At 37.2% G+C, this 23109-nt stretch overlaps 1 protein-coding gene across 2 annotated transcripts in view; it reads right to left on the bottom strand.

Annotated features, from left to right (window-relative positions):
- The window catches only part of myd (stromal cell derived factor mayday), a 269325-nt gene extending 250246 nt beyond the window's left edge, over positions 1-19079 (bottom strand). For both annotated transcript variants that reach the window (XM_090408335.1, XM_090408336.1), the window contains exon 1: positions 18567-19079. In XM_090408335.1, coding sequence (XP_090264461.1) covers positions 18567-18943 — 377 coding nt within the window. In that variant the 5' untranslated portion in view covers positions 18944-19079. The remainder of the gene's footprint in view (positions 1-18566) is intronic.
- Between the last annotated feature and the right edge of the window lie 4030 nt (positions 19080-23109).

Raw genomic sequence — 23109 nt, 5'->3', positions numbered from 1 at the left:
TCACTCAATAATTCAACTAATTTTGTCTCCTTCAGTCACCTCCCTACTATCTGCATTGATCAGAATTATCCTACCAAGGTCATTCTTTCTTTTACTTGCCACATACTAAAAGCTCTTTCAGATTACCCTTGGCTCAGTCAGCTAATCTCTTCTCATACTCTGATTCTGCCTTCCCTTCCTTAGCATATGCAGCATGTTCTCCTATGGCAGCAATCCAAGCAATTGCCTGAGTTTCTCACAATCATCAGCTCTGAAATTCCACACGTAACCATTCTTTACTTAAAATTACACATATTTAGCCACTTCCCAGGTTAAAACTGAATGATGGCTCTCACTGATTGGTAGCAATGTAGCCATCTTAATTATAAACAAATCCTCTGATGCAGTCAGAAAGTCCAGTACTCTCAATCTCCTAGTACCTTCCATCATCATATGTTGCCTTAGGTAATATTCCCTAATAGCTGCATAAATTTTGTTTCCTTCCAACCTTTATCCCAATAATTGAAGTCAGCCATAATAATAATCCCTCCACTTATTGAGTTCATTTGCTGATACATATCACCCACATCATCCTTCGCATTACCTAGCCTATAGCAACAAATGAACTAAATATTGTCCTCTAAGCCTCTATCTCAAAGATGGCTTCAAATGCACTGCTTTCTATCTTATCAACCTATTGAACTCCTCTTCATTTTTTTTTTAGCTGAAATACCTAAACTATTCATTCACATTCTAAACTAATAATTATATCATCTCCTGTCAGCCACATCCTGCTAATACCAATAACTTCACCTAACAGGAACTAACCAATGTCAAAAATTATTATTATTAACATCTGATCTCCATGGAGTCAAAGACTCATCATGGGAGGTATATACTATTGCACACAATACTCATCCAACCATGCCTTAAACTGATTCAATGTGTCTACATTCGCAACACACTCAGGCAATGCATTCCACTCACCAACCACTCTCCATGCAAAGAACCGACTCACTCCTTTGCTCACACCCTCCTTATACAGTTTCCAGCTATGGCCTCTTGTTCTACTGCCCCTCTCCCATTCTATGAAAAATCTCTTCCATGTCAACCTGATAACAACCCCTGACTAGCTTATATGTCTCAATCATATCCCCTGCCTCTTCCTCCTATTCACGAGGCTTTGCAACTTACAATCTCATAATCTGTCCTCATACTCCACATTCCAAAGACCACAGACCACTTTTGTGAATCTTCTCCCCTATGTTGGACCCTTTCCAACATATCCTCATCACGATGAAAACCCAGTGACCAAATCTGTGCACAACAATCCATGTGAGCCTGATCAATATTTTACTTTATACAATGGCATCATAACCTCTCTATTTCTGCATGTCAGGGAACTGCCTCCAAAGTATCTTCTTCTTCCAGATTTCATGTAAGCTCCTCATTCAGCCATTATTCAGCCTTTTGGCCTTCAGAATACATTCCTGTATTCTTTTATAAGAACATTTTTTACCTGCAAAAAGAAGACACAATAATGGGTTCACTGTTATCCCCATTCCCAATTGCTAACTTTTATATGGAAGCTTTTGAGCAATGTGCTCTAGAGTCTGGCTTAGATACGTTGATGATGTTTTCGTTATCTGGTTCTATGGCTGCCAGACATTAGGCACTTTCCTAGCCATCTTAACAAGCAACATAAATTGCATACAATTCACAATTGAAACTAAAAGTCAGAACACACTTCCTTTTCTAAATGCACCAGTCACATGTCTTCCTTCCTGCACTCTTTTCTTCACTGTTTACTGTAAGCCGACCCAACAAAAAAACTAGGTGTCACAATAAAAACCAGGGCTTTGAAGATTTGCTCCAGTGAACAAACACTTAAAGATGAATTAAAAGTTATTAGCAATACCTTCCTGAAAAATGGCTACAGTAAAAATATACTATCAACAAAATTCTTCATAAGACTGCACCTAATAATAAAAATAAACTAGATTACAATAAAACTGTAACCAGTCCATACATTAAAAGTATATCAGATAAAATAAATAGAATATTACAGAAATACAATCTTAATGCCACCTTTAAATCTCCTGCAAAATTAAAGAACTTATTGAACACATCCAAAGATCCACTGGCCCACCCTGGAGAATACTGTATGCACCTGCAGTTTCCCTATATAGGTGGAACAGGATGCACCAATCCTATCCAAAAAAAAAAAAAAAAAACATAGCACATTCAATTTAATAACTATGGTAAATCTGGCATTTCTAATTTACCCTGGGTACTCCACACAGTACTGACTGGAAAGGCACCTGTTGTTCACATCACAGCAAAACATGGTATAAGCATAAATTTAAGGAGGAGGAGGCCTGTGAAATTCTTATCAATCACCATAATCTTAACAATAACGGTAGTCTAAAAATCCTAAGAATATAGATAGCACATATTCTACACACTTAACTTGTTAGTTTAAGAGTTAATTAATTAGGACTGTAAGCAGTGTAGGATTTTAAATATAATAACAACACTCTTCTTAAATTATAAATTAGGCCACCACTTTTCCTCTATTAAAAATATCCAGAGCATATGAATTTGTTCACTGATGATGTTATAAATAGAATATAGCTTTGATGTAGTTTTTTTTTCACTAGAGGTCAGCCCAGTAGAATAACAGGTGATCAAACCATTGTCACTTTAAATTATTGTGTGAAATGTCATATAGTTTGTCTTTGTACATATATGTGTATACTCCAGATGATGACCTTAATATTATTATTATTATGGAGACATGGAGTCAGAGACTCATCATGGAAGGTACATACTATTGCACACAATGCTCATCCAACCATGATCTAAAGTGATTCAATGTGTCTACATTAACAACACACTCAGGCAATGCATTTCACTCAACAACCACTCTCCATTCAAAGAACCTACTCCTGCTGTTTCTATGAAAAATCCCTTCCATGTCAACCTAATAACAACCCCCGACTACTTGATATTTATCAATCATATCCTCCCTCTTCTTCCTATACATGAGGATTTGCAACTTATATTCTCTTAATCTGTACTCATATTCCAAAGATTGCTGACCACCTTTCTAAATCTTCTCTGGACCCTTTCCAACATATCTTTGTCATCATGAAAACCTGGCGACCAAATCTGTGCATAATAATCCATATGAGGCCTAATCAAGGCCTTATACAATGGCATCATAACCTCTCCATTTCTGCATGTCAGGGTCCTCTACATTATTGCCATTATTCAATGTGATGCCTCCACAACATGTGCAATGTGGCCCCTGAATTTCAAGTCCTTATCTGCTATCACTTCTAGATTTTTTATCTCCTCTACTTCCTTTAAAGTTTCCCCTACAAGTGCACACTTCACATACCATCATTGCCTACCAAATCTGAAAATCTTACACTTTGCAACAGACCAGATTTTTTGCATGGAGTGGAATAGAGTGAAATGAATGAATGGAATAGATTGCCAGAATATGTTGCGAGTTCCCTGACAGTAAATAAGTTTAAGGAGACGTATGCTAGGTTTTGTTTGTATAATAGCTAGTTTGGTTCTTCCACTATGAGTCTCTGGACTTATAGGTAGATACTAGAGAATAATTTAATAATAATAAAACTGTTACACATAATTGAAAGTTCTTTTGGGTTATTATTTCTGGTAAGTCATCTGTAGTGAAGTTAAATGATACATTATGAAATAATTTTTTGAAGTGGTTCTTTCATAATAAGAGTTCTTCACTTTTATCTTCAGGTAGATTGACATCTTTAGCTTTTATTCTTAGTATTTTGGGCTTCCACTCTTTGATTATAAGGAATTAGCTACCTCTACATTTCTCTGTTGTTTTGTATGATAGACTGGATAAGGTTTTTCTTGTCATTCCAAAAGGCCATATATCATCATTTAGTTTTTAACTGAATGTTGACTGTGCACCCTCGGATTCCTTTATTGCTGCTTAATGTCATTGCATTTCTTAACCCATTCTTCAGTGGTGTGTGTTACCCATTTCCTTTGAGAACATTAAGTCTTGGCAACCAAAGTATTTCTACTACTTCATAGATGGATTGTACAATATGAGGGAATTTCTGGGATGGGTCATCAGGCAGTGAGCATTTCTTTAGTTTCTTTTGTAGTGCTTCATTATACTCAGTTTGTATGGTAAGAAAGCTGGGTCATTCTAGTGATATTTATTTGTTATTCTTGTTTTAGGTTTAAAAGCACTGAGACAAAGTTTTTTATGTGCACTTATTATTCTATGATTTGAGCTTAGTTCTACACTGTTGTAAGCTTTGCAATTTTGAGCTGATCTCAGCCACTTTCCACTGATTAAATAAATAATAAAATATGATATTAAAAAGGATAAGTATTAGTAGCAAAGAAGAATTTTATTATGTTTATTTTGTTACCAATACTGGTTTTTAAGATTGCACTTTTGTTAGGATATTACTTTCTCCATATTATATCCAATTGTGTTGATCACACTGAACAGATAAATGCCAGTTCTAACATGCTGTTATCCCTTTTGGAAATTAAAACTTCCAACAACTGTCACTAATCCAGAGTATTTTAATAATAAAGTGTGACACCTTTTGGCTACTCGTATATGGAAATTGACTTCTGCATTCAACCTTGGTATCACCTATGGGTCCTCCCACTGATGAGACCTCGATAAAGGTCTAAACCAGTCTGGGTTGTGACCCATCCCATAATGCATAGCATTATACATGTCCATAAGGATATGTGCTTTGCATTATGGGATACTAAGATGTGAAGTCATTAGCTTCTATATAAGAGTTGCTCTGTCCTGAAAATACTTCAGGTGCAAACTTTGTTTGCTGACATTTGGATAAAGGATTAAAACCAAGAATATAATTTCTTGGAATTTTTAATTTATGCTGTTATCCCATACACATTTAAAGATTTCAAGTATCATTTAAAGACTATGCTATTTGTAAAATAGTTGATGATTACATAGCTTGCTATGTATGTGTATGCACAAATCCCATAGTTTAAAAATGTGGCAGAGAGAAACAGGAATGTGTATGTTTGAAATGAAATGTACGCAGTGGGAAGTGCTTGGAGACATAAGTATTTCAATCTCAGGATTTAGAAGCAGCAAAGATAGTTCTTTGGAAATGGATGAATGCCAATCTGTGAATACCAGTAGTGTGTTTGTTGGATTTGACCTTGGGTAGTATGGCAGAAGGAGATGATTTATCTGATGGCCATTAATGTGTGTAAATGTCAATTGAATGCAAGATGTGTGGAAAAAGAAACACAACTGCCGAGGAAAGGGATCAAAGGAATGAAGACTGAATAGATGAGAGTGAATGAAGTAATTAGGAAGCTTGAGAGGTTGGATAGTGTGAGAAGGACAAGAGTAGACGTAATAGAAGGAAGTGTGAGAGAGCAAGGAAGGAGAGAGAATGGGAGAAACAAAGAGTTGAGAGAGTGGAAGCAAGGGATAGAAAGATGAGAGGAAGGAAGGAACGTGGAAGAGAAAGGAGAGAGTAATTGGAAACAGAGATGTCAGTGAGAGAAGAATGAATGAATCTGTTTGGAATACCATGTATAGAAATTTGATGATTCAAGGTTTGCAGAATAGGGTGCCAGAAGAATGCTTATTTGGTGGAACAATAGAGTATGGCAATGGCAGTGAAGAAAGTGCAGAGGAGATAATAATAATGGTTGGCATGAATGACCTGAGAGGTAGCATGAATCATGTATCTGAAATTTGAGGGTGATGTTAGGAACAGGGGTGCAGAAATGTGTCTGAGGAGAAACAGCGAGCATGTTATCACAGAACGATAATGCAGAGTGAAGGAGAAGAGCAGTGATAACAAATAAGATGATAGCAAGAATATGTAAGAAGGGAGGTCTGCAGTATATTTGAGGATAGAATAGAGCTGTATGCAAGAGATGGAATATATATGAATGCAGGCATTTGGAGAAACTGTTCTTTTCTGGGCAAGTGAGTGAGTGTATCAGGACAGGGAAACTAGAATTGCAAAGATAAAATGTAGCAGAAATGGCCTCATGGGGATAGTGGTTTGAGAAACAATTGAGATGTCACACTTTCCCTCAGTTGGTGAAGGTGATCATGTAGTCCTGACTTGGAGGATGAATATGCATATAGAGGTATCAAGGCAGAAGGAATTAATGAGAAATTATTAGTATTATTATGGGCAGCTCCAAAGAGTCCTTAGACTCATCAAGGGAGGCCCACATCATATCAAGAACAACTATTTAACATTCACACAGTATCTATCATATTTCTCCTTGAACTCATTTACAGTCATGGCACCCACAATAGATTCTGGCAACTTATTCCAATCATTTACCACTCTCCAAGTAAAAAACCTAGCTCTAACACCCTTGCTAACCACACTCTTACCAAGCTTCCATGGATGGCCCCAAGTCCTCCCACTACCAGTCCTATTCTCAAAAATATCTTCTGAATTGATCTTATAGAAACCCTTCAGTAATTTGAATGTCTCAATCATATCACCCCTTTTCCGCCTATCAACCAATTTCTGCAGCCCACAAATCTTCAACCTGTTCTCATAAGGTTCATTCCATAGTCCTGCTATTATCTTGGTCACTCGTCTCTGGATCCTCTCCACCTCCTTCCTATATCGAGAAGAAACCATGGTGCCCATATCTGGACACAGTAGTCTAGACGGGGTCTTATCAAGGCTTGATACAGAGGAACAATAACCTGTTTGTGTCTGCTCGTTAAAGTGTTTTTCAGCAACCAAGTGATTTGATGAGCTGATTTTGCCACTTTTGTGGTGTGTCGCCTAAATTTCAACTCCCTATCCACCAACATTCCCAAATCCCTGGCCTTGTCAATCTCCTGGAGTACAGTTCCATCAATGTGATATACCGCTGCTAATCTTTTCACCCCAAAATGCAAAACCTTACATTTTTCTAGATTAAATTGACATCCATTCTCCTTAGCCCAGTCCTCCAAACTATCTAAATCATCCTGCAAAATTTTGACATCCTTAGCATTCACTATTGCTCTACCTAACTTTGCATCATCTGCAAAAAGATGAACACTTCCTCTCAGATCCTTTCCTATATCGTTAATAAACAAATTAAACAGTAGCAGTCTAAGAACAGAACCCTGCGGCACACCACTAGTCACAGGCCGTCTTTTGGACTCTACTCTTGAATAAACCACTCTCTGATATCTCTCCATCAACCACCCTCTTATCCATCTCACTAACCCTATATCCATTCTCATATGCTGCATTTTTCCAATTAGAATTCCATGCGGTATCCTATCAAAGGATTTAGCAAGGTCCAGTAGAATCACTGTAAACCCGTTACCCTTATCCAGTTCAGCCGTCACTGTGTTATAGAATGTGAGCAAGTTACTGAGGCATGATCTACCCTTCACAAAACCATGCTGTCCCCCATATAGTATCCCATTTTCATCTATCCAATCTTGTATTTTCCTCTTGACTATTTTCTCCAAGACCTTGACAACAATTCCTGATATGCTGATCGGCTGGTAATTTTCAACAGCAGTCTTGGAATCTCCTTTATGCAGTGGAACTATTCCCCCCCCCCTTGGGACTAACCCAGACCCAAGACTCAAATTAAACAAAATGGTCAAAGGCACTGACAATTCTTTAGCCGCTTCTCTTACAACACGAGCTGGTATACCATCCAATCCCACAGATGAGTTGACATTGAGGTTTTGTAATAGACTATTCACCACAATTCTCATATAAGCTATTTGTTCTTCCATTTCTGCAATGTCACCACATGGATGATATACTCTTGAAAGTGCTCACTCAGTAATTCTACTATATCAACTGATAAGGTTACCTCCTTACCATCGGCATTCTTTAAAATCAATCTGCTGTATACATTTTTTCTTTTACTTGCAACATAATGAAAAAACTGTTTGGGATTCTCTTTGGCCTGCATGGCAAATGTTATTTCATAATCCACTTTTGCTTTCCTTACCACACTTGTTACCCAGAAGGGTAACAAGTGTGGTAAGAAAACTGGGCTTTATACCGTTCGTGTGCCTGCAGGTCACCTTTCTCCTTAAATTCCCTCCACAGTTGTTTCTTTTTTTTCAGCTCAAGCTTAATGGTGTTATTCATCCATTTAATCCCTACTTGATTTATTATTTGGACTCTAGGTATACAGTCAGCCATTGCCTCATGCAAAAACTTCTTAACCACCTACCATGCACTATCAACATCCAGCCGTTGCAGTTTTACATGCCATGGTAACTCCTAAGAACCAATCAAACCACTGAACCAATCAAACTCCTAAGCTTGTCATACCAGCCTGATAATTCCACATGTACCCTTTCTTAATTGTAAATTCCACACCTTTAGCCACCTTCCAAGTCAAGACCCTATGATCACTCTCACCAATTGGTGGCAATGTGGTCATATTCATTACAGCCAAATCCTCAGATGCATTTACTAGGTCAACTAGGTCACTCTCTGACCCCTAGTATTTTCCATTACATTCTGTCGCCGATAGTTATCCCTTAATAACCGCATAAAATCCAATTCCTTCCTCCCGTGTGTCCTCCCCCCCCCAATCAATGCTACCATAGTTGAAATCTCCCATAATAATTACCCTCCTTCCGCTCATTTCTTCTATTTGCTTATGTATACTATCTCCACCATCTTTTCCATCACCTGGTCTACAGCAGCACCCAACTGTATATTTTGTTCTGCTAGCCTCAATTTCACACCAAATGGCCTCAAATGTGCTCTTTTCTGTATCCTTGTGTTTCCCGTGTGTCCTCCCCCCCCCCCCCAATCAATGCTACCATAGTTGAAATCTCCCATAATAATTACCCTCCTTCCGCTCATTTCTTCTATTTGCTTATGCATACTATCTCCACCATCTTTTCCATCACCTGGTCTATAGCAGCACCCAACTGTATATTTTGTTCTGCTAGCCTCAATCTCACACCAAATGGCCTCAAATGTGCTCTTTTCTCTATCCTGCAATTCAACTTCTATTCTCCTTGGCTGCAGCTCATCAGCTAATTAGAAGAAACACACGTATAAACCACAGTGAAAATTATTTAATTGTAAATATTTCATCCTAAGTATCTTAGGACTTAGGATGAAATATTTACAATTAAATAATTTTCACTGTGGTTTATACGTGTGTTTCTTCTAATTATGAAAGCACCACAGATTTCGTTATTTAAAAAAGCTCATCAGCTATCATCAACAATACTCCTCCCCCATTCTCCCTGTCATTCCTGAACACACTATACCCCTCACATTCAATCCCACCAGCTATATCATCTTCAGTCAGCCATGTTTCACTAATGCCAATAACCTGTGGTCTGGAAGTGCCAACCAAGGCCAAAAATTCTTCCTTCTTGTTCCTAATACTCCTAGCATTAGTATACATGAATTGCAGACCCCCTTTAGTCCCATCCCTACCTTGATGCCTTATACTAACTATCCCATTCTGATTTGTTGTCCTTATTCGCTCGGGCATATTATACTCATTCATACACTCAACTGCCTCCCTAAGGTCTGCATATCTACTCCCCCCCCCCTTAATAAATCTAGTTTCCCTGATTCTGCACATCCACTTCATTCAACAACACTTTTTCAAGTCTCCTTACACCGAATCCATTCAAATGCAAACCATCCATCTTATATAGATCCTTTCGCCCATCGAACTCACTCCACACGTCCACAAATTCCACATCACTCCTCATGCATAACCCACGCATAAAGTCATTTGCAATTATGGCCCTCCTTCTAAACTCTTCACTGTCATATCACGGCAAAAGACTAATCATCCTAACTCTCTCACTCTTTTCTTTTGCTACCTCAAACAATTCATTCAGGTTCTCTATCATTTCCATTTTATCTCCTTTCAAATCATTCATAGCTGCCACCACTATCATTTCTTTCACCCTTTGCTTTTGCTCCCTAATAGACTCACTTACGTCCTTTATGGTCGCACCAGGTTGGTACGATTTTGTCAAATTCTTGTACTAACGAATCTCCATACAGCACTCGCTCCTTCATTTTGTTTACATTCACAATCACACTCTTATTTTTCCTATCATACTTTTTTTTATTGGCTGGTACACTCGGTAGATATTTGTAAATACGCTCCAGCTGCCGCTTTGCTCTATGTATCACTCTGCTCAACAGCACGATCTTACTCATTGCATCTATCTCGTCTTTTTTATTATCTGTTAAACCATTAATTTGCTCTGTATTAATACCTTCATTCACACTTTCTACATTCACGCCCTCACAGCTCTCTGGTACAACCTCGCAATTTCTTACCATATCGCTATTTTCTTCTTTCTGAAATTTGACAAAAATATCATAAGGCAGGTAACTATCATTGACTTAGAAATCAGCATGCAGCAGTACAATGGGTGAAAGAATTGCAGTGAAAAGAAATCAGTAATGCATGGGAGATACTTGAGAAAAAATTGCTGACAGCAATGGAAAACTGTATACCTCAAGTAAAGAAAATAGTGATTTGGAGTCAAATGGATAACAAGAGAAATTAAAGAGGTCAAATCCAGGTGAAAGAGGCTTTATTTCTAGAAGGATAAGAAGTGGTGAAGTGTTAAAAGGAATAAAGAGGATGTATTCCGAATACTGACTAAACTAAGGCAGGAAACAAAATGGAATTTTACCATATGTTTCAAGGAAATATTTGGAACTGAGACTGTGCCATTAACTTAGCTGTTTAATATGTCTTGCAACAGGAAAGGTTAATGGAGAGTGGAAAGAGAGCAAAACAGTGCCAATGCACTGTCTTATGGTAGAATGGAGATAGCAAACTATACAGCTGTTTGTATCTCTTATTTAGATGTATGTTTTTGTTGTTCTAAGTTAGTGTTGTTAAGACCACTTTCCCCAAAATGAGGAAGAGTGACCACATTTGTTATGGATACATATTCTCATGCAATTACCAGATCCAGGACTCAACTCTCAAACCAGAGTCCTCTCCACACACACACACACACTATTTCTGATCATTATCCCTTAGTAACTGTATAAATTCCATTTCCATCTTGACATGTGCTCTCTCCGATCAATGTCCCCATAGCTGAATTCTCACGTAATTCCTCAGAGTGCAATCATTTGTGCTAATTTCCCAGTCCACGACATGTGTCCCTCCCTCTCTGTCTATGGTACAAACCAAAAATATATTTCATCCTATATGCCAATATTCTTTCCCCAGATACTAGCTTCAAATGACCATCTCCCTCAGAATTTTGAATACTAAATACTCCAGATGTTATTAAAGCTGGGGAAATGAGAAGGAACTAACAGTTTGATGAAAGTCTTGCAACTTGAAAATCTCTTCAGTAGTGAAGGAGAAGAGAATTTTATTATTATTATTATTATTTGACACCTCCAGGGAGTCTATGGACTCCCTGGAGGTGTCAAATCGAGGGAGGGCACCTGCTCTACAACTCTGTCTACACCAACGCTATCTACCCCCGATCACCACTACTAGTTGTGGTGATCGGCACTACTAGTATTTCCATAGACAATCACAAACATCCATGTCCACAGCAGGATTCGAGCCCGCAGACTTTTGGCTGGAGAATGGATACGCTAACCACTCAGCCAGCTGAGTGGTTAGTGAAAAAATTTTTCAGTGGCCACCAGTGATCACCACCAACCGCAACTGCCTTCATCATCTATACCAATGCTGTCTACTCCAGACCACCATCACTAGTATTTTCACAGACACTCACAAACATCCATGCCCATGGCAGGAATGCTGTCACTGTCCACCAAACTATGAAGATTGCATACTCTCAGTCAATCCTCTGCCAATATTCCACAGTCCTGATATTTCTATTATCCAGGGGTCAATAAAATGGCATTTAAACAAAATAATTAATTTAAACTGACTAAAATGACCTCAGGGGGATACCAGACAAACATTTATTTTATATGAAGTGATGCTGTTTTGAAGTGATGCTTGCAATCTGTTTCTTGTATAGATAATTTTCAAATGTTAAAATATGTCCAGAGAATCCATACTGTTTAAGATCATGATTTAGCAATTGTAAATTAAGATAATCAACAGTTCTGTAAATGTCAGCATAAATGACATCAGTCTAATAGTTATTTTCTAGCTTAGAAAATAACTATTAATTACAAATAAAAGTAAATTTTTGAGTTGATCAGAATTATACAAGGCCACTGAACTGTCTACAAAATGCATGTGTTCTCTGGCTACTTTACCTGTTCTATAGAAGGTAAAACTTTTTAACTAACTCACCATCTGTTGAAAAGCCATTATACAAGTTCCTTATATGCTAGATGTGATTAGAATCCAGATCTTTCTAAACTAAGGGCTAATGTGATATCCTCATGAATACTCTTCAATGTTCAATGGTGCAAAATGTAAGGTTTTAAAATTTGGGAAACAAAGATGGGATGTACAATTTATGCATCATGGGGAACTACAAGGGGGGAGTGATTATGAAGAGCTCAAGAGACAGCTTGCAGGTGTAGCATGGAATGAGGAGTTAGCTGGAAAAGAGATCAATGCAGCTTGGGGGATTTTCAAAAACTATTTAGTAGATGCAATGTCCAAATGTATACCATGGGTGAGAAGATTAAATAAGGTAGGTGTGAGATAGATGAATAAAGAGATTAAGTATGCAATACAGAGACAAAGGGCATTGTGGAGGCAGCATAAGAGAAGTGGAAGTAACCAATTTCATGAGGTCTACAAAGACCAGACAAGGAGGGTGACTTGGTTGGTGAGAGTGGCTAAAGAGAGGTATGAACAGCAGTTAGCTAATGAAGCCAAAAAGAATCCTAGGGAATTCTTTCGATATGTAGCCAGCAAAAGAAAGAATGATTATGGAAGGATGACATTGATTGGAGGAAATGGTATAAAGACAGCTGTTGCAGAATGTGTGGTGGAGATACTTAATGAGCAGTTCGTAAAGATCTTTCAATCTTGTGAATGTGACTTCATGGAGAGATTAAGAGCAGTTGATGATGGGGAGGAGAGACTGACTGTAAGTGAGCAAGAGGTGTTTGGGGAGTTGAGTAAACTAGATGTAAATAAGGCTGTGGAACTTGATAATATATCACCGCGTATTCTGAAGGAATGTGCCAGAGAGTTGACACCTGCCTTGACATATTTTTTTAATACGAGTCTTGCACTTGGTCAAGTTCCTAAAGAGTGGAGGGAGGGCAAGATTGTGCCACTTCATAAAGCAGGTGATCGAACTCAAGCATCAAACTATAGGCCTATCTGTGTGTCAGATGTTGTGGTTAAGTTGTTGGATAAGCTTGTGAGAACTAGGATTCAGAGTTGGTTTGACAACAATGGTATAATCTTTGATGGACAGCATGGATTTGCTAAAGGGAGGTCATGTTTTAGTAATCTACTTACTTATTACAATAAAGTGACTGCTTCCTTGGACACAGGAGAAGGATACACAGTAATATACTTGGATTTCGCAAAAGCTTTTGATTGAATACCTCATGATAAGTTGACAGTCAAACTAGAGCAGATGAGGTTGGATATTAGATTAGGGCATTGGATTGGAGACTGGCTATCTGATAGGTATCAACAAGTTGTGTATGGGGGTGCAATATCCAGGAAAAGGAAATTCACTAGTGGAGTGCCTCGGGGTTCTGTTTTAGGGCCATTACTATTTAACTTGTATATTAATGATATTGGCGAAGATTTGGATGGAGATATTCAGTTGTTTGCAGATGATGCAAAGTTGGGACGAACCATAAAGAGTAGTGAAGATGTTGTGGCCTTGTAAGAAGACTTGAATAAATTGAGTGATTGGGCAAGCAAATGGGGATGCGAGTTCAATGTTGCAAAATGTAAGGTTTTAAAATTTGGAAAACAAAGATGGGATGCAGAATTTATGCTTGGTGAGAATATATTGTTGGAAGTAGAGGAAATAAGAGATCTGGGGGTGATAGTGGATAAGGATCTAAAATTTAGGGGACACATCGCCAAAATTGTGAAGACAACACAAAGACTTCTGGGAATGATGCAGAGGACACTGACGTGTAGAAGTGGGGAGATTCTTGTTCCATTGTATAAGGCTTTGATTAGGCCACACATGGACTATTGTGCCCAGATTTGGTCACCTGGTTTTCAGAAGGATGAAGAGATGTTGGAAAGGGTCCAAAGGCGACTGACTAAGGTAGTTTCTGACCTCTGGAATGTCAAGTATGAGGAAAGATTGAAAAGATGTAATTTGCAGAGTCTAGTGGAGAGAAGGAAGAGGGGAGATATGATAGAGACCTACAAGTTGGTAAGGGGGTTGTTATAAGATCAATGGTGGAGAAGTTCTACAGAGAATAGTGGGAGATCAGGGGAGAACCAGAGGTCATCCCTGGAAACTGTATAAAGAGGGTGTGAGTAAGGGAGTGAGAGGCAGGTTTTTTTCGTGCAGAGTTGTGAGTGATTGGAATGCCTTGCCTGAGAGTGTGGTGTCTGCAAGGAGTTTGAATGTGTTTAAGACACGGTACGATGAGATGTGTGTGAGATAAAAGGACCTCCTAGATGAGTCTTTGACTCCTTGAGGTCTTGTTTAATAATAATAATAATAATATATTGTTGGAGGTGGAGGAAATAAGAGATCTTTGGGTGATGGTGGATAAGGATCTGAAATTTACGGGACACATTGCCAAACTTGCGAGGCCAACACAAAGAATTCTGGGAATGATGCAGAAGACATCGACTTGTATAGGGTGTCCCAAAATTCACGCAAGATTTAAATTTAGCGCCATTTGTACGGTAAAGTGTTGCCAACGAGAAAAAAAAGACAGCATGACAGTTGACAGTTCAGGGTTATTAAAAATGGGGCGTTACACGAAAGAACAATGCATTTTCATTGTTGAGCAATATTTTAAAAATAATGAAGGTTTGGCAGCTACAGTTCGCAATTTTCGTACAAAATATGGTCGGAATAGTGATTTAACTTCATCAACTGTGAAAAGATTAATTAAAAAATTCAAGGAAACTGGATCAATTAGTGATCTTATACACTCTGGCCGTCCTTCAACAAGTCGTTCAACAGAAAACATCGAAGCAGTTCGTGAGAGTGTTGCTGAGAGTCTAGGAACATCAATTCGGCACCGTGGTCTTGAATTGGGCATTTTGAGAAGCTCTCTACAGCGTATTCTCATGAAAGATTTGCATCTTTATGCTTACAAAGTTCAACTGACTCAAGAACTGAAGCCTACTGACCACACACAGCGAAGAGAGTTCGTTGAATGGATTATGGAACAACAACAAGTGGATGCTTATTTTTCAAACAAAATCATCTTCAGCGATGAGGCTCATTTTCATCTTGATGGCTTCGTTAATCGACAAAATTGTTGCATTTGGGGTTCAGAAAATCCATGAGTGATTGTTGAGAAACAAATGCATCCACAACGTGTCACTGTTTGGTGCGGATTTTGGGCTGGAGGCATCATCGGTCCATTCTTCTTTGAAAATGCGGCTGGTAAGGCAATAACAGTTAATGGTGCTCGCTATCGCGACATGATAATCCAGTTTTTTGTGCCTAAATTGCAAGATATGGATGTGGACAACATGTGGTTTCAACAAGACGGTGCCACATGCCATACAGCCCGAGAAACAATTCAATTACTGCATGAGTCATTTCCTGGTCATGTAATTTCCCATTTTGGTGATCAGAATTGGCTGCCCAGATCATGTGACTTAATGCCATTGGACTTTTTTCTTTGGGTTTTTTTGAAGTCTAAGGTTTATGCCAACAAGCCCACGACCACCAACCTTGAAGGAGGAAATTGAGCGCTGTATCAACGAAATTCAGCCACATTTATGCAAAACGGTCATGGAAAATTTCGACAAAAGAGTGCGTATGTGCCAGCAAAGCTGTGGAGGCCATTTACCCGATATGCTATTCCATGCATAACCCTATACTGTATACTTTATGAATTAATAAGAAATTACAATTTTTAATTAAAAACCTGTGTTTTCTATCAAAATTACTTCTTGCATGAATTTTGGGACACCCTGTAGAAGTAAGAGATTCCTGGCCTAATCACAGCTGTATAGAGTGGAACAGTATAACATTACAGTCATCTGCACAATGCTGTATCTGTTCCATCACTAATTTCTCCAAGATCTTTACAACCACTGATGAAACACAAACTGGCCTATAGTTAGACACATCCAGTCTGCTACTGCCCTTATGAAATGGCAGTATCTTACCTTCCTTCCATTCCTTGAGTACCTTCCAGTCCTTCCAATGAAATACCATCCAGTTCCATAGCATTACTGACATCCAGAGTACTTGGTATTTGGAACACACTCTCTTCTTGCACCTCTAAACCTCAAACCTGCCCTATCCCTCTAGTATTAAAACTTACTTCTCCAGGATGAAATACTCCAATAATGTGTTTATTGAAAACTCCACTATATCCTCTGTCACTCATTCTGTTCCCATTTTTATCCCACAATGTCATTCTTCCACAATCATTTCTACTCCTACTGGCCACATAGCTAAAAAAATTCCCTAGGATTTTCTTTGGATCTCAGTGCCAATCTCTTCTCATATTCCAGTTTCGCCTTCCTTACCATATCAATTACTCCCCTGGTCTGAGTCTTATATTCTTCATTCATTTGCTCTCCATCCCCTCCTTATATCTCTTCCATAATCGCTTTTACACCTGCAGTTCCTGTTCGATATTGTTTGTCATCTACTTTACACTAAATTGTTTCCTCTTCTTCACTCATGGAATACAGCTTACTATTGCTGCTAACAAATGTTCCTTCACAATTTCCCTAGCACTAATGATATCTTGCCTTTCCAATTCCTCCTTCCATGGAACTGTCCCTAGTCGATACCTAAGACTATTATAATCACCTGCCTTATAATTCCACATACATTCCCTTCTCTTTGATACTTTTGCATGTCTATTCATCTTCCAGGCCAAAACCACATGGTCACTCTCTCCAAGGGGGGGGGGGGGGGGGGGAGATGTCATCTCAGTTATTATCAGCTTTATTATTAGTATAAACAAGTAAAAAGTATTTTTCACAAAAGAAAAAAAAAATCTACATTCATGATATCAGTCAATGACTGAATTACCTGACATCATCTGGTCTGAAATATTGTAGGCAGTAGATTATGCTGTGTGATACTATGGATGGGAAATAATGCTGTTGTATGTATGAGGCAAAGGACTGGGTAGTGGAGACAGTGGACCATATGGAATGGTGTATCCTCCTGTGGCAAGTCCTTAGACTCCTTGAAAAGGTCTCATATAATAATAATACATTATGATTTATTAAAAGCTATTTAGTAATTTAATCAAAGAATACCAGAAGAAATTGAATAGTCTACATTAGACGATTCAGTCAAATTGGTCATTTTAATCCTTTATGCACATCTAAGCACACAAATTTTGTGAATTAAGCATCTTCAAAATTAGGCTACTTGTATATATAGGCAGATGACTTCAGATCAAATTGCACTAGTATCCTAGTCTGAATAGTGACTGTTGAAATAATGCATAGCAAAATACGTCTTAAAAGAAGTGTGCTGTGTTATGAGATAGTGAGGCAAATGATGTGAAGTAATCAGTATATGCAAGTAGCACAGGCAAGAAGATATACTTCTTGCTCAAAAAGGATTAAAACAAATATAAAATTTCTTTTCAATTACAAATTACTTTGTAACTAAGCAAAATATTAAAAAATAAAAAAAAAACTTTCTAGAACTCATAATGGAGTTGTGAAAATTTACAATAACCGTGAAACAAATTAGTTATTTCATGTTCTTTATGTGCAGATTTCTTTTTATTCATTAATACTTTGAGTTCAACTCTGAACCATTTTGGATATACCAAAGGAAATATGTTCTCTGAATAACCTATTCCAATCAGTTCCTAAAAAGAAAGCTTGGGTATCTTACCATAGTTCTAATTTTTATAGCTAGGAAATTATACTTTTATACAGAGGCCAAGACTACTATAACTGCTCAACCACAAGGATTAGATTCAACCCATAATGTTTATGTCTATTTTATAAAAGAACCAAATCTGGAATTTTACCATTTCGATGCTATTAAACTGAACAAGGCCATAAAAATGGTCAAGTAATGATTAATGCAATTAATATTGAAGCTAAATATTGCTTTCATTATGGATGACAAAAATTATTTTCATTTGATCCTTATATTATAACTATACACCGAAATATTTTGAATTAATGCAAGAAGCAAGATGTCATCAGCTAAAATTTTCTACCAGTGGAGAAAATAATCTTAAAAAAAAAAACTTTAGACCAGATAATTTTACTAAATATCTTTCCTGGTATATAACTAAAATTTAAAGTTCATTACAACTTTTCATGATGCTTTGAAACAATCATACGAAACTAGTCCCCCCTCCTTCTCACCACTGAATGGACAATAGAGATATGGTCGTTACGGTTGTCAGCTGCCAATTTCGTTTATGTTTAGTACAATATATCTGTGTCCCACCCAATCTGCAAAATAATGAACAGACAGCTGAATTACTGATGCAATTGGTATTACTTACTTTTTGAATATATCTGTAAGAAGCTCGTTTTCATTCCTCTTATCTTTACTGGCATCTGCTTTATTTCCTAAGATGACCTCCTTCCTAAATTTTTTATTTAAGTGGCCATCTCTCTCGATCTTCATACCCTCTAAATGATCTGGAGGTTTAATGAGCTCGACCGTTAATCGACCCTTTGAAATTTCTGCCAATTTATCCTGCACGTTAGAACTTGTCACGGAAATTTTGTTTTCTTTAAAGGATTTTAAATTAATTTCGCTAACAGCTGATGCATTTACAGGATACTGAAGGGATTCAACTATTACGTTTAGAATCACTGCTCCCTTCAATACAGAAGTTAGTGTCAAACTTTTATTTTGCATTACATACGTTTTCATTACAATAGAAGTTATTAATGTTAACAGCTGGGCAAAAGATTTCGCTTTATTAACAGTTTGATATAGTCAATACCTGCTAATTAGATATCTGATGGGTTACAGACACTGAAAATGCATTTATTGTCTAAATATCATTCCTACAGCAAAACGCCCACATACAGTCCGAGCACAACTGTTTCTCTATTGGCAGGCCCAGTTTCAAGATTATTAGACAGTTGCTTTGGGCCCGCGCTCCAATCGACAAAAAATTTTGATATGCAGCTTGCCAATCGCATATCTAAAGGTAAAATTCCGCCACTAGTATAATGCCCTACGTTCCGCAAATTGTAGGCTTGAAAAGTGTAAAACTATAATAAAATTTAATAAGCGACGCTTATTTTTAAGTTTCGTGATTCAAAAACTTTGCTGCTATAAAACTGTGTTGTGAAAGTTGCCTTGGATTAATTTTTTTTTTATCCCACAAAAAATTTTCAAGCAAATGCTTGTGGAAATGTCTCATCCAATTCACAAAGTTGAGATCGCTGATGTAAACAAACACAAAACAACGACTACCCTCTTTTGCTGTCAGCAGTAGATAGAGAGTAAGTGTACAAAACATAAGATAAGAGCGATCAGGTGGAGGCTTTGCTCCTTTGTTTACAGTCTCTACTAGTGAACAGGGGGATTTAAATCCACAAACCGAATAAACGTCATTGCTATTATGTGATTATTTAACTTACTCTTTTTCGGCGGTAGCTGAAGTGACAACAGAAAAAAAAAAAAATTATATATATATATATATATATATATATATATATATATATATATAAATATAATATATATATATATATATATATAAATATAATATATATAAAATAATATAAATATATAATATAATATAAATATATAAAATAATATATATAAATATATATATAAATATAAATATATATATATATATATCTGGCACGGGCAAGCAGGTTTTTCCTCCCGGAAACTCGGGTTTTTCGTCCTGTAAACTCAAGAAAATCGACCGTAGAACCCACATTATTTCAGACATTAAATATATTGTGTTAGGGTTAGAGACCACGAGATGGCGGCACATTTGAGCCGTCTCTCTTCACTGCGTACCGCTTAATTAGTGATAGCCTTGGGCCATCTGTCTCTGATTGGGTACCAGTGGAGATTGAATTGCCCACTCAGTCTCCAAAAGTTAGATAGGGCTAAATGGCCTCGCCTACTCCCGTATATACGGGAATAAAAAGGCGTTAGCTGATTTATATATATATATATATATATATATATATATATATATATATATATATATATATATATTAGGATAACCAAGCAATTTTATATGCTTGGTTATTTTAGCACCTAATCCCAAGTATGCAAACAATTAAGTTTGCGCCTGAAACAAAGTTCAAGTCTAAAGATGGTACAACACCAGGGCAACTCATTGTAAAGGTGGGTAAAGCTTTGATCACTATTCTTAGTATTTTCCCATAATGTAAAGCACATCTCACTAGAAGATGTATACTGCAATGCATTATGGGTGGGGTCACTACCCAGACCGGTTTCAACCTTTTTTGAGGTCTCCTCAGTGAGTAGCTAGACCCTAAATACCAAGGTTTTAGTAATACAAAGCCTTATCAACTTTACCTATATAAGTTGCAACAAGGTGTATTAAGTTTTAATAAAAATCTCTGGAGGAGATATTGATGGGAATAAATTTTTAACTTGGGTATATTGTATATTAGGATAACCAAGCAATTTTATATGCTTGGTTATTTTAGCACCTAATCCCAAGTATGCAAACAATTAAGTTTGAACTTTGTTTCAGGCGCAAACTTAATTGTTTGCATACTTGGGATTAGGTGCTAAAATAACCAAGCATATAAAATTGCTTGGTTATCCTAATATACAATATACCCAAGTTAAAAATTTATTCCCATCAATATCTCCTCCAGAGATTTTTATTAAAACTTAATACACCTTGTTGCAACTTATATAGGTAAAGTTGATAAGGCTTTGTATTACTAAAACCTTGGTATTTAGGGTCTAGCTACTCACTGAGGAGACCTCAAAAAAGGTTGAAACCGGTCTGGGTAGTGACCCCACCCATAATGCATTGCAGTATACATCTTCTAGTGAGATGTGCTTTACATTATGGGAAAATACTAAGAATAGTGATCAAAGCTTTACCCACCTTTACAATGAGTTGCCCTGGTGTTGTACCATCTTTAGACTTGAACTTTGTTTCAGGCGCAAACTTAATTGTTTGCATACTTGGGATTAGGTGCTAAAATAACCAAGCATATAAAATTGCTTGGTTATCCTAATATACAATATACCCAAGTTAAAAATTTATTCCCATATATATATATATATATATATATTTCTGCTGCTGGCGATTCATGTTACGGCCTTTGTTTATATTTAGTCTCGATTCTCTCCGAACAGACTGCTATTACAGAATTTTGCACAGCTTACAGAATGAAGTTTATTTATTTTTTTATACAATTCTATTAGAAAGAATCGTATAATATGTATTTATTTTTAAAAGTTGAAAATATTATATAGTTCAAAAACTTTCTGAAATGATAATATAGAAGATGAAGAAAGTGATATTCTTGAAGAGATTTTTATACGGTAGAGCAGTGTTCTCCAGTGTCATGGTAGTCATGTAGCATTGCCCTTAGGCCAGATCATATTGAAAATCATAGTGATAGAAAAACTGTTATGGAATTAATATGGGGTACTGAGGAAAGAAAAAAAATGTTCATTTGAATGTAAACTAAAATAATTTTAAAGGGAAGAACATAACTGTTTGCAGCCAGACACTGGACAACGATATCAAGTTTAATACAAAAAGTAGAGCAATTTGGCTTTTTTTTATTTTAATATTAACAAGTGAAGAGAATCCAACTTCGCACATGTACGAGGAGGTTAAGAAAGGTAAAAGGTATCTTAATTCTTTGCCCATCTGATCCTTCATATTTAGAATTAACTCTCAAACTTATGAGGTTTCAGAAATCCATCACAAGCCTGTCCGGCATGTTCTTGCTCTGAGCCCGACAGATTATTTGGCAATATTTGAATGTCACTTCAATGTGGAAAAGTGTAAGGTTATGCATTTTGGGATTAAAAGATTACCAGCTGTGTACAACATTGATGGAAAGGTCCTCCAAGAGATTGATGAGACTAGGGACTTACGGGTGTTAGTGGATAGGGAGTTCAGACAGCACATAGCTAAGGTGTCCAAGATGACTCATAGGATTACTTGGTTATTGAAGAATACACTAACGTGCAGAGATAAGATATTATTCCTCTTTATAAGGCGCTGATATGTCCACACCTGAATTACTTGCAGATGAGGAAATGGTAGAAAAGGATCAGAGAGTGACCAAGTTGGTGTGTGATGTAAGGATTAAGTTGATGATATTTATTATTATTATGATTATTATGTGACACCTCCAGGGAGTCCAAAGACTCATCGAGGGAGAGTGTGCCAACAGCACTGAAAGAATATCCCTTCCAACTACTAACCGCGCTCAAACTTGCTTAACTTTTGGCGAGCCATTAGTAGCAGAGGCTCGACCAATCTCTGTTGGCGAATGATCCCTACATTGATAAATAGAGAGTTTGTGGATTACTGAGCTTTGTTGATAGGTGGAGAAGAGGTAATATAATAGAAACATTTAAATTACTAAAAGGGTTTTGGTGGAAGAACAAGAGGTCAACCCTGGAAATCAAGTGAATGTGAGAAATACATTTTTCACTTGGAGTGGTGAATGAATGGAATGCGTTGTCCGACTCAGTTGCGAGTGCTTCGTCTAAATGAGTTCAAGAAGATGTATGGCAGATACTGTGTAGATAGATTGGGTCTCCCGCGATGAGTCTTCTGAATCCATGGAACTACCCATATAGTAATAATGATAATATTTTGAATGATTAATAAAGAAACTTTTACCCACTCAAATCTGCACTTCTGCTTAGGGAAATACGACTGATAAATAAAAAGCTTCTTATCCACTCAAATATGTTCTTTAACTCAAAAGTATTACAGAGAAAAATTAACTTCTGCAAAAAACAACATGAAACAAACCTGGCCTCATCAACGAGATGCTAGATTGTGCTCCCGATACCAACCCCTTTGAAACCATAAAGCACAGCTTCATGAAAGACGC

Source organism: Typopeltis vanoorti, chromosome 18, assembly GCF_054136105.1.
Source record: "Typopeltis vanoorti isolate ZY-2024b chromosome 18, IOZ_Tvanoo_1.0, whole genome shotgun sequence".
In the NCBI taxonomy this organism is placed as follows: Eukaryota; Metazoa; Arthropoda; class Arachnida; order Uropygi; family Thelyphonidae; genus Typopeltis; species Typopeltis vanoorti.
This window is presented reverse-complemented; position numbering and strand designations above follow the sequence as displayed.